The 16,717-nt window shown below is 42.4% G+C and overlaps 1 protein-coding gene across 1 annotated transcript in view; it reads left to right on the plus strand.

The window, feature by feature from the left end:
• ZC3HAV1 (zinc finger CCCH-type containing, antiviral 1) overlaps window positions 1-14,477 on the plus strand; it is a 63,263-nt gene extending 48,786 nt beyond the window's left edge. The window contains exon 13 of the mRNA XM_040471832.1: window positions 10,578-14,477. Coding sequence (XP_040327766.1) covers window positions 10,578-10,843 — 266 coding nt within the window. The 3' untranslated portion in view covers window positions 10,844-14,477. The remainder of the gene's footprint in view (window positions 1-10,577) is intronic.
• Window positions 14,478-16,717: the final 2,240 nt, after the last annotated feature.

The following is a 16,717-nucleotide window of genomic DNA, read 5'->3' on the forward strand; positions in this document are numbered from 1 at the left end:
TTTCTTTCTTTCTTTCTTTCTTTCTTTCTTTCTTTCTTTCTTTCTTTTTTAGAACTTCAGAAGTTCAGGGGCACCTGGATGGCTCTCAGTTAAGCATCCAGCTCTTGATCTCAGTTCAGGTCTTGATCTCAGGGTTGTGAGTTGAAGCCCCACGTTAGGCTCCATACTGAGCATGAAGCCTACTTAAAAAAAAAAAGAATCTCAAAAGTGTAATTTTATTTAAATTATGAGCTACTTTTTAAAAATGTTTATTCGTTTATTTTTGAGAGAGGGAGAGCAGGGAAGGGGCACAGAAAGAGGGAGAGAATCCCAAGCAGGCTCCGTGCTGTCAGCTCAGAGTCCGATGTGAGGCTTGATCTCATGAACGGTGAGATCATGACCTGAGTGGAAATCGAGTTGGATGCTTAACCAACTGAGCCACCCAGGCACCCCTGAGCTACTTTTTACTTGACTTAATTTCTCTCTCTCTCTCTCTCCCTCTCTTTCTTTTTTTTTTTTTTAATTTTTTTTTTCAACGTTTATTTATTTTTGGGACAGAGAGAGACAAAGCATGAATGGGGGGGGGGGCAGAGAGAGAGGGAGACACAGAATCGGAAACAGGCTCCAGGCTCTGAGCCATCAGCCCAGAGCCTGATGCGGGGCTCGAACTCACGGACCGCGAGATCGTGACCTGGCTGAAGTCGGATGCTTAACCGACTGCGCCACCCAGGCGCCCCTCTTTCTTTTTTTTGAATCTAGTTGACACACAATGTTACTTTCAAGTGTAGTACAGCTTGGTGATTTGATACGTTTATTCCTTATGCTATGTTCACAAGTGTAGCTGTCATCTGTCCCATTACATCCCTGTTACAGTATCATTGACTGTATTCCTTAAGTTGTGCTTTTCATTCTTGTAATTTACTCATTCCATAACTGGAGGCCTGTATCCCTCTCCCCTCCACTCATTTTGCTCAATCAACCCTCCTATCCCCTCCCCTCTGGCAACCATTGGTTTGTTCTCTTTATTTATAGGTCTGATTCTGATTTTTGGTTGTTTATTCTTTCTTTTTTTATATTCCGTTTATGTGTGGAATCATATGGTCTTTGTCTTTCTCGGTCTGACTTAATTCACTTAACGTAATAACCTCTAGATCCATCCATGTTATCTCAGATGGCATGATCTCTTCCTTTTTTATGGCTGTGTAATATTCCATTGTGTGTGCATGTATGTAGGTATGGGTGTATATGTATGTGTGTGTATTTGGCACATTTTCCTTATCCATTCATCTGTTGATGGACACTTAGGTTGCTTCAATATCTTGGCTGTTGTAAATAGTGCTGCAGTAAACATAGGGGTGCATATATCTTTTCAAGTTAGTGTTTTTGTTTTCTCTGGGTAAATACCCAATAGTGATATTATTGGATCCTGTGGTATTTCTGTTTTTAACTTTTTGAGGAACTTCCATACTGTTTTCCACAGTGGCCGTTCCGGTTTATCTGTACTGGTTTATCCACCAACAGTACACAAGCATACCTTTTTTCCAGATCCTTGTCAGCACTTGTGTTGCTTATCTTTTTAATTTAGCCATTCTGACAGGGGTGAGGTGATATCTCATTGTGGTTTTGATTTGCATTTGTGCGAATCAAATCTGATTCTTGTTTGCATTTGATTCGCATTAGTGATGTTGAGCATCTTTTCATGCGTCTATTGGCCATGTGTATGTCTTCTTTAGGAAAATGTCTATTCAGGTCCTTTGCCCATTTTTGAATCAGGTTATTTTTTGGTGTTGGGTTGTATCAGCCATGTAATTCTTAAAACAAACAAACACAAAGAATCACTCATCTTAAGGAGACAATTAATAGTGTATCAATTCTCTTTTTTTTTTTTTTTTTAATTTTTTTTTTTCAACGTTTATTTATTTTTGGGACAGACAGAGACAGAGCATGAACGGGGGAGGGGCTGAGAGAGAGGGAGACACAGAATCGGAAACAGGCTCCAGGCTCCGAGCCATCAGCCCAGAGCCTGACGCGGGGCTCGAACTCACGGACCGCGAGATCGTGACCTGGCTGAAGTCGGACGCTTAACCGACTGCGCCACCCAGGCGCCCCTAATAGTGTATCAATTCTCAAAGGGGGCTCAACTCCTACAACTAAGATTAAATTCACACATACTCCAAAAGGTAAGAAGCCAATCAGTCAGCCAACAATTTTTTTTAAGTTTATTTATTTTGAGAGAGAGGGAGAGGGAGAGTGAGTGCAAGCAGGGGAGGGGCAGAGAGAGGGAGAGAGATTCCCAAGCAGGCTCCACGCTGTCATTGCAGAGCTCGGTGCAAGGCTCCATGTCATGAACTATGAGATCACGACCTGAGCTGAGATCAAGAGTCAGATGTTTAGGGGCACCTGGGTGACTCAGGTGGTTAGCGTCTGACTTCGGCTCAGGTCATGATCTCACGGCTCGTGGGTTTGAGGCCTGCGTCAGGCTCTGTGCTGACAGCTCAGAGCCTGGAAACTGCTTCAGATTCTGTATCTCTGTCTGCCCCTCCTCCGTTCATGCTCTGTCTCCCTCTACAATAGATAAACATTAAAAAGAAATGTAAAAAGAGTCAGATGTTCAACTGAGCCATCCAGGCGCTCCAGTCAGCCAGCAAATATTTTTGAGTGCCTTCTGTACACTAGATAGTGGGGACGTAGATGTGAACTAACTAGATATGCCCGCCCCCCAAATTACTTCACATAATTAATTAAGTGATTGCAAATGTGCAGCTACTACAGAGGAAGTGAACAGGTCCTATGGACACCTGACCCGGCTGGAGAAGTGTTCCCAGGGAACGGCCCAGGAGGGTTTATCTGCATTAGAGACTCAGCGTGAAAAGTGAGGGATGAGTGGTGTAAGATACGGCCCCACGGGAAAGAATTGAAACCTGACTCTAAGGGCATGGGAAGCTCACGAAGGGTTTTAAGCCAATGACTGGATGAGAATTTCATGTTTATGAAGTTTAAATGCATCAGTAAAACTTACCTAGAAATGGGATGACTATCTTGAGCGAGATAATGTTTCTCTTGTATTAGAACTCAAAGGAATATATATCCTAGAAAATGGAAATTGAGTATATACGTGTTCTTAGGTTTTTGACCCTGATAGTGACATACATGGGCGTGTACTCTGGTTTTCCTATCTTATAAATGGCAGGGCACTGAAACCCTCTGAAGTGCATCTTGATAGTTTGATAATGCGATCACTTTTCCTTTAACTTGGCAAAAGAGGAGCGTTCTCGATAGCCAAGAAAAAACCCTGTGGGTGGTGTGGAAGAAAGAGACAAGAATGGGGTCTGCAGTTCTCACAGATGGGCCAGAGGTCCGTCCAGGAGCTGTGCCCATGTTTCCCATGCTACCGTCCCTTGAGAAGGTATTGATGCTTCTACTTGGCCTGCCTCCTGTTACACCGAGTTAGGAGGTGTTTTTGTTTTGCTTGTATCTATCTATCTATCTATCTATCTATCTATCTATCTATCTATTTTTAAAGTTTATTTATTTTGAGAGAGAGAGAGAGAGAGCACGAGTGGGGGAAGGTAGAGAAAGAGGGAGACAATATCCCAAGTAGCCTCCACACTGTCAGCGCAAAGCCCGACGCGGGGCTTGAACCCACGAACTGTGAGATCATGACCTGAGCCGAAACCAAAACTCTGAACGTTCAACCAAGTGAGCCGCCCAGGCGCCCCTGTATTTATTTTTAATGTCAACATTCCACTTGCATCACCTGTGATGGTATCAGTCCTGTCTAGATAGACGGGTTTGAACCACTGGGCCCATAATCTTAAAAAATTCAGACAGTTGTCCTAAAAGAGGCCCAGTGGTAGATGTCAGAGATGTTGTTCCTCTCTGAGGGAAAGTAAAGCCCCCCCCCCCCCCACCTTGTGCATGTGTGAAACCACTCCCTTAGGCTGTTATCTGTATGATTTCGTATGTGACTATGTTAAGGGGAGCAGTCTGGACTGAGGATAAGAACAACAGTTAGGTAGGGGCACCTCAGTGGCTCAGTTGGTTCGGTGTCCTACTTCGGCTCAGGTCATGATCTCACGGTTCGTGAGTTCGAGCCCCGCGTCGGGCTCTGTGCTGACAGCTCGGAGCCTGGAGCCTGCTTCGGATTCTGTGTCTCCCCCTCTCTCAGACCCTCCACTGCTCAGGCTCTGCCCCTCTCCCTCAAAAATAAATAAACATTTAAAAATTTAAGAAAAAAAAAAAAAAAGAACAATTGTTAGGTAAAAGCCACTCAACTTCACAGTCAGAGGAGATGATTACAAACTCAGACTTGGATAAAGAAATAGAAGCAAGATGAAATTAGAAGAAACGGCACATGTCTGGGGGGTAGCTAAGCAAAGAAGGACGTGTCCTGGTTTATAAACTGGATTCAAGAGGCCAGATGGGAGGCCCTTAAGGCCAGGGAACATATTTGGGATCCAGGGTGCTGGGGGCATCAGAACATATCTAAAATCTCCCAGGATTCTGCAACCCAGGCTCCTCCCAGTGCTAAATGGTTGGAAAGAAAGAAACAAAAATGTTATTATTATTTTTTTTAATGTTTATTTATTTTTGAGACAGAGAGAGACAGAGCATGAACGGGGGAGGGTCAGAGAGAGGGAGACACAGAATCTGAAACAGGCTCCAGGCTCTGAGCTGTCAGCCCAAAGCCCGACGTGGGGCTTGAACTCACGGACGGTGAGATCATGACCTGAGCCGAAGTCGGCCGCTCAACCGACCGAGCCACCCAGGCGCCCCACAAAAATGTTATTTTTGAAGGTAATGTGAGTGTCTTTATGTAGAAAACCTGAAAGGGATCCACAGAGAATTGGGATGTTGGCGTTCTACACAGGAAGTGGGACACGGGTCCCTCTGCCAGGGGCTCCTCTCTGTCATCCCTGACAGGCCCCGCCCAGGATCCCTGAATAACCCGAGTTGGAGCCAACTTGACCCATTTTGACTCCCAGCCTAGAAGAGGGTTCCTTTCCCTGGTCTTATTCAGAGTTCTTTCTAGTTAACAGAGTCCATTATTTTTTTGCAGTGCGTATCCAGATCCTATTTTGGTAATCAAAAGCTGACCGTAATTCTTCCTTTCTCCTTATAGATGTCTTCCAAAGATGCTTCTCTCTGAGGCGAGAACGTGTCTGGCTAAAATAAAAGGTGGTTAGATATAAAGAATGGTAAAAAGAAAAACAAAAAAGCACAATATTATCCCATTATCTCAGTTATACTGAGAGTGAGAAAAAAAAGATAAAGTAGATTACAGGAAGACAGCATATTGTAAAGTCTAAGTATGACCTCCAGGATAAACAAAAGCTAGCTAGGCAAAAAAGGCAAAATGAAACAAAAAAGTTGGGAGAAGAGTGTCTATGAAGACTAGAGATTGACAAAGGCCGGGCAGGCTGTGGGTCCGGTGTGAGCGACAAAAGGTGCGGCCGGTGAGGTCGGTGTCTGATCCTGAAAAACCTTGCAAGCCATGCTAAGGGGAGGGATTTGTCTCCGGAGGGCAGCCAGAAACCACTGCTGGCTTTGGGAAGCAAGTGCCAGGGCCTGGCTGCAGTGTAAGAAAGGATGCGGGTCCAAGTATACAGGTGTTGTAAGAGTCCAGGTCAGGGGCGCCTGGGCGGCTCAGTCGGTCGAGCGTCTGACTTGGGCTCAGGTCATGATCTTGGCGCTTCACGGGTTCCAGGCTCAGAGCCTGGAGCTGCCGATTCCGTGTCTGCCTCTCTTTCTGCCCCTCCCCTGCTCGCACTCTCTCCATCTCTCAAAAGTAAATAAACATTAAACAATTAAAAAAAAAAAAAAGGGTCCAGGGCAAAAGTAGGGTGGCCGAGATCCATTTGGAGGCAGAAGGGATCAAGAGGATGTTGGGGTTCAGGGAATCTATCACGTGTAAGAGGTATTTGCAAGAAGGGTTGGATCACTGAATGAAGCAAATGTACTTCCAGATTATATGATTTTTATTTTTATTTTTCTGTATTTTTAAAATGTGTATTTATTTGACAGAGAAAGAGAGAGAGAGAGAGAGAAAATGTGACTGGGGGAGGGGCAGAGAGTGAGGGGGATAGAGGATTTGAAGCAGGGCTCAAACTCACCAACCCGGAGATCATGACCTGAGCCAAAGTCAGATGCGCAACTGACTGAGTCACCCAAGTGCCCCTATAAATGGGATTCTTAAAAACCGATGATTCATTTTATTTTTTAAAAATGTTTATTTATTTTGAGAGAGAGTGTGAGCATGCAGGCAAGTGAGCAGGGGAGGGGCAGAGATAGAGGGAGAGAGAGGATCCTAAGGCTCCTTGCTGTCAGCTCAGAGCTTCTTAGTTGGTTGAGTGTCGGACTTCTACTCAGGTCATGATCTCGAGGTTCGTGAGTTCGGGCCCCACGTCGGGATCTGTGGTGACAGCTCAGAGCCTGGAGCCGGCTTCGGATTCTGTGTCTCTGGCTCTTTCTGCCCCTCTCCCACTTTCTCTCTCTCTCTCTCTCTCTCTCTCTCTCACAAATAAACATTAAAAAAAAAGAAAAATAGCTGAATAATCAAATCAGGACTCAGACTTTATTACAAAATAGACAAAAATTAATTTAACAAGTATAAAAGTAACTCAGTGCCCTTAAAACAGGCACAACTATCTCGGAATGTTGCAAATAATTTCATGGCTTTATCAAGCACTACAGATGCACACTGAAGACAAATACGGATGAAAATTTTGTTTATTGTTTTCATTCCATGTGCTTGAAGTCAAATACATTTTTACCAGTAACTCCATACTATTTATTTGACTTGACACCTTTTACATGGATAACTTAGAGTTAGTTCAGTTATCTGGAAATGTTCGCTTTCTGAAAGAAGGACTTGGAATTGGAAAGAGCGAATAACTGTGTTACGAGCAGCCCAAGTTGTTGTCATAAAATTCCTATACTGAAGCTTGTGTACGTTTATTCTTGGGAGCTTCTCAGAATCATTTAGTTTTATTTCAAAACAGTGTCTTGTTTTGTCTTTTTTTTCTCTCAGCCCAGCAAGCATGGAGTGGGAGTAAAGAGATGTTAGAGGTGGGCAGCGAGAAGAAAGTTAACAGTTTTAAGTGGAGAATGAGAGGGGAAATGATCCACAAGACACAAACACAACTTTAACATTTGTTTTTCATGCTGCGGGTAGACCATTAGTATAGGGGTAAATGGCTCTGTCCCCCTTAGTAACTCAACAGGGCATCCCTATGTTGTAACATCCCATATATCAGGATTAATATATTCATCTGACGCATCAAGAAAAGAAAGGGCACAATGAGTTGTTCTTTTTTTTTTTAATTTTTTTTTTTTTTTTTGGTGAAAGCAAGCACTTGTGGGGGAGGGAGAGTGAGATTGGGGGAGGGGCAGAGAGAGAGGGAGACATCCGACAGTTGAGAGCTCAATGCAGGGCTCTTGAGCTGAAGTTGGACACTTACCTGACTGAGCCACCCAGGCACCCCAAGGTGTTCTATTTTTTAAATCCGAGAAACGTGTCTGTTTTAGAGAGATTTCCTTACAAAAAAGCTTAAGTTGTTTAGAAGTTCCAGAAACTGATGTGTGAGGAATGGTTCTTTGCAGACTCATGTATAATGATGCACAGAGATGGGTAGTGTGATACAGAGTTTGCAGTGGGTGTCCATCGAGTCAGAAATAATACAAATAAAGAACGCACAGCCTCTGTATACCCCAGGTTGTTTGCAGAAGGGCTAACTAACACAGTAGTACAGATTCGTACTTGGCCATCTGGGAAAACTAAGGAGCTGGAACTAGCTGGGAAGGGGGGGGGAGGGTCGCTGGCAATGACAGAGGTGGAGTGTGTGGCCCAGTAGAATTGTTGGGGGATGATGAGTTTTGTTTGTGTTTTTGGTCATTTTCCAGTTACCTACTGGCCTACTTTACGAAATTATTAAAAGATCTGGGTGGACACTGTCTTGAATATAAGCTTGTTTTGGGTATATGTCAGTTAAAAAACAAAGCAGGGCACCTGGGTCAGCCACGTGTCTGACTCTTGATTTTGACTCTTGATTTTGACTCAGGTCATGATCTCAGGATTTGTGGGCTTGAGCCCCGCATCAGGCTCTGCACGATTCTGTCTCTCTACCTCCTGTCGAATACACTTTCTCTCTCTCTCTCAAAATAAATATACTTAAAAAAATGAAAAAAAAAAAAAGAAAAGCAAAAATACACCAGGAAACAAAGATATGAAAAAGCAATTCAGAGAATATGGAATACACCAATAAACATACGAAAAGATGCTTGATGTCACTCGGATTAAGGGAAATGCGTATTAAATTCAGATTTTTTGTGTGTGTGCTTTGTATTGGCAAAAATTAAAAGGATAGTTGATATCCAATGCTGGCAAAGTTGTGGAGAAATCGGACTTTCTCCATTGCTATTAAAATTTTTAGGCTGCTTTTGGAGGGTAGTCTGTAATATCTGTCAAAATTTAATATGCTCTATCCTTTGACTCAGCCATTATAGTTTTACAGTCTGTTCTACAGAAAGACTTATACAGGCTACCAAAGGTGTATTTACTAGGATATCTTAAAAGCATTTATTGAGAAGTGTCTTGGTAATAACAAAAAAGTGAAAACAACCTATATTTTAATCAATACAGAAGTAGTTAAATTATGATACATCCATACAATGGAATTCTGTGCAGTCTTTGAAAAGAATAAGGTAGGGTGAGGTGAAGTGACAACAAAATTTCTAGGGCTAAAGTGGAAAAACATACAGAGCAGTTCATACTGTATAATCCCATTAATGAACAAATAAAAGAACATCGAACTGTACCAGAGTAAATGTGTTATATGTGTATGTAAATACACAGAAACAGATGAGAGAATCCCCTCCAAGCTGGTAACTGTGTTTGGGAAGGAGAGCGGGGCCAGAAATGGTAGGTCAGTGATGGTGTTGAACACCATTTACCCAGAATAGCCAGTATCTGACCTATTCAGGATGAGCAATATTTCTGGAGCTCAAACATCTAAAATTATAAAAAATCAGTGATAAAAAATAAATAGTATAAATGAAAAAGTCGTAAATAGTTGTTACCATAAATACAGTGAATTCATTTTACTTACTAACTTTTGCATAGAAAACCAGAATTTGCAAATATACACATCTGTTAAAAAGACAGAGAAAAGTATCTGGCAATGACAAAAATTAAAATAGGAAATTTTATTTATTTTTTTTAAGTTTATTTATTTTGAGAGAGAGAGAGAGAGAGAGAGAGAGAGAGAGAGAGAGAGCACAAGCAAGGGAGGGGAAAAGAAGGGGAGACAATCCCAAGCAGGCTCAGTGCCATCAGCACAGGGCTTGAACTCACAAACTGGGAGAGCATGAGCATGACCTGAGCCAAAATCAAGAGTAGGACGCTTAACTGACTGCACCACCCAGACACCCCTAAAAATAGGATATTTTAAACTTTTTTTTTTTAATTTTTTTTCAACGTTTATTTATTTATTTTTGGGACAGAGAGAGACAGGGCATGAACGGGGGAGGGGCAAAGAGAGAGGGAGACACAGAATTGGAAACAGGCTCCAGGCTCCGAGCCATCGGCCCAGAGCCTGACGCGGGGCTCGAACTCACGGACCGCGAGATCGTGACCTGGCTGAAGTCGGCCGCTTAACCGACTGCGCCACCCAGGCGCCCCAAACTTTTTTTTTTTTTTTTAAAGAGAGGGAGCACAGGCAGTGGAGAGGGTCAGAGGGAGAGAAACAGAGAATCTCAAGCAGGCTTCACACCCGGTGCAGAGCCTGATGCAGGGCTTGATCCCACCAGGACCCTGGGATCATGACCTGAGCCAAAGCCAAGAGTTGGACGCTCAACCAACTGAGCACCCAGGCACCCCTAAAATAGGAGATTTTGTCAGGAAATCACTGTTGGTCTGCTGAGTATAGAAACCTCAGTGGTGTCGAGGTTGTTTTATAGTTGAGGACAATAGATCAACTATTTTGAAAAGCTCTGCCAGGGTTTGTGCTACACCTTTCCCTTCCACATTTTCTAGGACCCTCCCATCAGTAGTAAATGAGCTTTGTTCCTTAAAATGTATGCAATATGGGGGGCATGCATCGGGCTGTGCACTGGGTGTGGAATCTGCTTGAGATTCTCTCTCTCTCTCTCTCTCTCTCCTTCTCTCTGCTCCCCCCACCCCCACTCTTGGGCTTGCTCTCTCTCTCTCTCTAAAAAAAAAAAAAATGTACACAATTTAAAAAGGCCTCTGATGGAGTATCTTTGGTTCATTGTTTACAGTTCAACTCCTCCTGCATGATTTGCAGGAGTTGGGCTGCTGTGACCTCACTGCTTGGTTACTGTAGCCTGTGGCTCACACCATCACTGGGAGCCCCAGCACAGTGGCAAATGATTTGGTAATTCCACTAGGGCTATATACAGCATTGAAATTTACTTGCATGATAGACTTTTGTAAGAACAAAGGAAGTTTATAAGTATCTATAACGTGTTGCTGACACGTGGGTAGTTAACACCCATCATCCGATAACACCATCGGATACATAATCTTACAAACTACATGCCTTCTTTTATGATAATTCTTACCCTTTTTCTATTTCTAGGAAATTACTTCAGAAAAGATGCCATCTATTCCCATAAAAATTGCCGGTATGATACCAAAAACATCGTGATGTTTGTAGCTCGAGTCCTGGTTGGAGATTTTACTCAAGGAGCTGTGGGAAGCATAAGCCCTCCTCCACCACCATATGACAGCTATGTGGATGCAAGGTTGAATCCGTCCGTGTTTGTCATCTTCGAGAAAGATCAGATTTACCCAGAATATGTGATTGAATACACTGAACTAGACAAAGCCTGCGTGATTAGTTAGAAATGATGACTACAGCGTCATAAAGGAGGCCATAACCATTCTGTTCATTACAGAGCCAGATTGCCCCAGATAGTAAACTTGTACATTTCCTCATGTAGTTATCAAATTGCCTTAGATCAGTGGTTCCCCAATTTTGTTAACACATTTGAATCATCTGGGAAGCCTTCTAGGAATCCCAGTGTTCAGACTGCATCCCATTCCAACTAAAACACTGTTTCTGCTGTGAGAGCTGGGCAATGGTACTTCTAACTCCCAAGGATTCAAATGCGTCCTAAAGTTTGGGAACCACTGTCTTAGATGTAGCTGGGAACGACTGACTTCTAAAACTGCTGTCACTGCTATAAGTTTCTCTCCCAGCTACTCTTCGTTTATTGTACGCAATGGTTTTGTTTTGGTTAAATTGCAAGAAAATTAACTTGGGCAATTTGAGAGGAATCTAAAAACGCCTTTTGATGTAAGGACGTAAGACAGTACTGCCTTTGGATGGAAGACTGGAAAGTTGGAGGGGGAGGCGTATTTTTTGGAAAATGCTGGGGAGGGGGGAAGAAAAGGTAACTTAAATGGTATTATAGCTGTAACTGCAGTATTGTATCTTCGTAGTAAATCTGAGTTGGGGCATATATTTCTTTATCTGCGTTTATTTAGGGGACTCCATCCAGGTTGACTCTCTGGAATGCAATAAAAAGAGCCACAAAGTATGGCTCAGAGAGAAGCAACCAACTGGAGTTTACTGCCCAATTTTGGGCTTTTTATATATATGATTATAGAGAAGGTTTTTCGGGTTGGACTTTCATGAAGTAGTTGTATTTTGGGGGGATAGGAGTCACGGTAACCAGATTCACACAAATATTACTGATAAACCTGAGTGCTATTTGTAGTCCTTCGGTGCAGCAGATGAGACTCACCAAGGAATTAGGAGCCGGGCCATCCCTACTGGAGGGTGGGCCCCTTAAGGAGGCGAGATGTGTTTCCTGGTGAGCGCGAAGTCAGAACAAAGAAAACGCCTCAAACAGGCCTTGCACCTGCAAGGGGCTTTTTTCTACATATAACGGATTGTTTGCAAGTGTAAGTACAGTTTTAAAGCAGTTGAGGGTCCTAGACCAAGAGTTCCTTCCTTATAACGAATCAGGTTTTTCCTTTCAGTTTTCCCTTTCAACATTGTGTAACATTCATTCGCCAAAGTTTCCTGTTACAGTTCCTTCTAGCAGACAGATTATAAAAGTTAATTAACATTAGAGTTGATTTTGCATTAGTCAGATTGTAGATCAGTACAGACATCTGCACAACCCCTTGGTTTCAAGGACTCCACCAGTAACATGTATAGAGATTTTTTTTAGGGCAGGGTTATTTTCTGGGAGGCTTGCCACAAATAATTACTCTAATGCACTTTTGTTTTTTTTCCCTTGAATGGTAGCTCCTGTTTGGAGTTTTCATTTCCTGCTCTTGGTTCTCACATTTTCAGAGATGCAGTTTGTCCAACTCTGATTGCCCAGTAGACCTCTCTGTTTGGATATTTCACAGGCACCTCTAAGGCATTGTGTCCTAGGTGGAATTCTCTACCTGCCTCCCTCAAACGAACCATTTTCTCCCTCAGTGTTCTATAGTCAGAAGTCATTCTTGACTTCTTCCTCTCCTCCCAAGCTGTTCCCAAGTCCAGTTTTACTTCTGAAATATTTTTTTGTCCCCTTCTGAGATACTGTTAGTAGTAACAATGGCCATATTTAAAAATTTTTTCCTTAATCTTGAAAAACACAGATCTGATCATGCTTTTGGAATAAAGTTCACAATCCTTATTATGGCCCCACATGATTATGATTTCTCCCTTCCCTGCCCTCTGATATTTATTTTCTTCCACACAAGCCACACTGGCTTCCCTTCTTCTTTGGTTCCCCTTTCTTCCTAGCTCAGTGGTTCTCAATTGGGACTCCTGCCTTTTTCGTTTTTGGGGTTTTTTTTTTAATGACAAATACATTGTAACATCTGTTTCATTATCCTCAAAATGAATTCAATGGTCATATACTCTACCTACACATAATTGCCGAAATAAATTTAAAATTAGTTAACATTAACATAAAAGGGAAATAAAAGGCACGTTACTTGGGCACAACTATGTTAGAAGACCTAGTCAGATGTTTATACCTAATGTGTAAATTTAAAAGAAGGTAGAAAATCAAAACTGATTTTATACAAAGAAGTATAAGAAAATGAAAAAGCAGGGAAAGGAGTGGACCTTAGAATAAAACCAGTGATGCATAACTTGTTTGCATATGATAGTACTTAAGAAATATCGAAATAGAATGTTAATTGAAATAAACATATTATGCAAGGAAATCTACAGATTGTCGAGATGGAGAAAATGAGGAAATACAGTATTTTTTGCAGACGAGCTGTAGGTTATACAAGAATGTCTAGCGAGACATTCAAAATTCGTATAGGGTGCACAGTAGTAGTTTCTTACTGTAAGGAACTGTCCAGAATACTGTAAGATGTTCCGCCTACTTGGCTCTCATGTACTCAATGCCAATAGCACCCTCTCTTCCCCTCCACTTATGGTGGCAACTATAAACCCTAGCAGATCTTTTCACCCTTTTCAGAGCAATAACATTTTGTCACATCTCCTTTGTTGGCCTGAGAGGAATCGTAGGGAATACAGTCTACTTACACACATGGATTTCTTTAAGAACCAATTTAATGCCCCAACTCTATTATAATGGAGAAATAGAAGGAAAGAAATTTGTAATGACAATAAAATGAGTTTCAATATGTAAATGCTCAGGCATGACTATTCTATACGACATCGTGAAGTAGATACTTACCCCTACTTACAATGAATGGGTTGGAGTTTCAGAGTTGTCCAGAGGCTACTTCCTATAAAGAAGTACTGGGAAATGAAAGATTTAGAGGTATGTGTGAGCGTAGGATGAAAACAAGTGTTAGGGTAAGTCGTAACAGACCATATATCTTATCTGTAAGAAACAGAGCGAAATTGCCTTAACTGAAATAAGGATAACGGACTGCCTAAGAGGAAAAAATGAATGATATTCTCTCAGGCGAGCTGTAGGTCCTACATAAATGTCCAGTAGGATGTTAAAAAGTCGTATAGGATACCGAATAATTCTTCTTTGTGTGGGACTAACCCATCTACTGCAGACATGCGTTCTCCCTGGCGGCATCCACTCAATGCCAGGAATAGTTCCCAATAATTATGAAACCAACAACCTGTCAATTTCTAAAATCCCACCGTGAGAACCACTGACTTAGTTCATGTCTTAGTATCCTCAGATCAGTTTACTATTCCCTCCATAAGGAGTCTTCTACATTAGATGAGATGCTTGCTTCCCAAACCCCCAGGTTTTAAAAGTCTTTGTGCCTTTCTTTGTTCATTTTTAGCATCTGTCTAAAAAGCAGTTATCTACTTTCTGTATTAGAATGTAAGCTCCTTGAGGGCCGAGTCAACCCGTCTTATTTACTGTGCCATACCTGATACTTGCCTGAATGCTTGATTGGTTGATACCTCGGATGCCTTTTATTGAATAAAGTAAGCTCAACTATTTATATTTCAGTAGTTCAGTTGTATTTCTTCTTCTTCAAGCTTAATTCTAGACTATCCAATAAAGAGAAATATTAATTTTGCTCTGCTGCCTGAATTTGCTATATTTATTTCTAGGTATCTCCAAAAATATAATCAACTGCACACACTAAGTTATTCGATGGGGGGGTAGATGTTTGTCCCTTCTTGCTTTTTCGTTCCAGGACTTGATGACCAGGGAGCTGTCAGGATAATGCCAAGGAAAGGCAGGTGGTGGTGATGGACAAGCCCACAGTTGGTTGGCACATCTTCTGTCTAGGGGCTTAGAGAAGGAGGCGGAAACTGCGAATATACTTTTCTTGGTCTCAGGGGTGGGAACACAGCCTGGCTGAACCCAAAAGTTAAAAATATAAATGGTTATTGGCAGAATTGTCTTATCAGTCCCTCCTTTAAAAGCTCTTCTCCACTCATTCTTTTTTTTTTTTTTTTTAAGTTTATTATTTTGAGGGGGGAAGGGGCAGAGAGATAGAGAGAATCCCAAGCAGGCTGTTAGCACAGACCCTGACGCAGGGCTTGATCTGACGAACCGTGAGATCATGACCTGGGCTGAAATCAAGAGGTGCTTAACTGACTGAGCCACCCAGGTGCCCCCTCCACTCATTCTTTTTTGATTACAAAGGTTGGATGGAAAGAAAGAGGAAGAAAATCTCTATATGGCAGCAGAAATTTTTTATTTAAAAGAAAAAATTTTTTTAACGTTTATTTATTTTTGAGAGAGAGCGAGAGCATGAGCGGGGGAGGGCAGGGGGTGGGGGGAGACACAGACTCTGAAGCAGGCTTCAGGCTCTGAGCTGTCAGCACGGAGCCCAACATGGGGCTTGAACCCATGAACTGTGAGAACCTGAGCTAAAGTCAGACGCCTAACCGACTGAGCCGCCAGAAATTTGATTAAAGTGAAGGGAAACTCATTTGATTTGTATCCCAAGGTAAATGAAACAAAGTGTGGCCAACCCATTGCTGTCAAAGCACCCACATTCAAATGCACAAAAATACTAGCAAAACCAAGCATGGGCAGATTTGGTCTTTTCTAATTAGTTATTTCTTTATTTGCTTTGTCATAGAAGGCTCCCCGTTTTTCAGAAATGATTATTTGAGAAGATGTTATTTAAAGTCTTAATTTTTGGTCCTGCAGTTGGGAAAAGGTGCCGTTATTTGATTTCTGTGGTGGAACTCAGTACAGCATTTGGTGGGAGGAGAGCTAGGGAGCAAGCAGTTCAGAGTCCTGCCTTGGCTACCGTAAAGATAATTACCATAAAGGGCCAGCGATGCTCAATGCTAAAGGCGCAGAGAGCCACCGGGACCATGTTGAAGGACGTGGCTGGGAAGGAGCAGGGAATAACAGGCAGGTTTCAGTGAGAAGGTTCTAACAGTGATATTAGTGCATGCCCTTGGAGTGACTTGTTCAAAAATCTGTGCTAGACAAGTGTGCCTGGAGCGGGCAGCCGTTTGAGAAAAAGCTTCAGAATCTGGGTTGGAGGACGTATCACCTTACAAGGAACCACCTGAATCCTAGAAAGTTAAATCCTAAAATACCACCTGAATCTCAACCCTCTGTGTTTCTCTTTTCCATTCTCTGGTCAGTCTTCTTGTCCTCTTCAGCCCTTTCCTGATGTCTCTCCCTTTGTGCCCCAAAACTCTACATTCCCCAATAGTCTGCTCTGGGATCTTTGGTTTGTTTGTTTTTTTTTTTTTTTTTTTTTTTCCTTTACACTCTTACCCATGAATCTCATTTATTCCCATACTTTAGTTATCACACCACTTCTGATTCCAGAATCCATACCTTTGCTGAGGAGTCAAATAACTTACCCAGAGTTTCACAGTTAATGAGTAACAGACCAGCATTCCGAACCCCTGGAGTCTAGCTCCAGAACCCACATGTTAACCACTCTGCTAGGCTTCCTCTCTAAGGAACAGTCCCTACCCTTCCCTTGGACGTTCCACCTCTCTCCCCCTTCAACCATTCATTGTGGACAACACAGCCAACACTCCTAGCCTTAGATCCTCATAATCTCTTTTTCTTCAACATCTTCACACTTCAGGCATCAACATCCATTGCCCTCCTGCCGCTAGTCAGAATTGCTCTTCTGAGATTGTAAACTTTTTTAAAAGCTTATTTATTTTTGAGAGAGCGAGCAGGGTGGGGCAGAGGGAGAGGGAGTGAGAGAGACTCCCAAGCAGGCATGATCATCGTGGAGTTGAAGTTGGAGCTCGAACTCCCTAACTGTTGAGATCATGACCTGAGCCGAAACCAAGAGTCGGATGCTTAACTGACTGAGCCACCCAGG

This window comes from Herpailurus yagouaroundi, unplaced genomic scaffold, assembly GCF_014898765.1.
Source record: "Herpailurus yagouaroundi ecotype Mexico unplaced genomic scaffold, PumYag 100, whole genome shotgun sequence".
NCBI classification, from domain to species: Eukaryota; Metazoa; Chordata; class Mammalia; order Carnivora; family Felidae; genus Herpailurus; species Herpailurus yagouaroundi.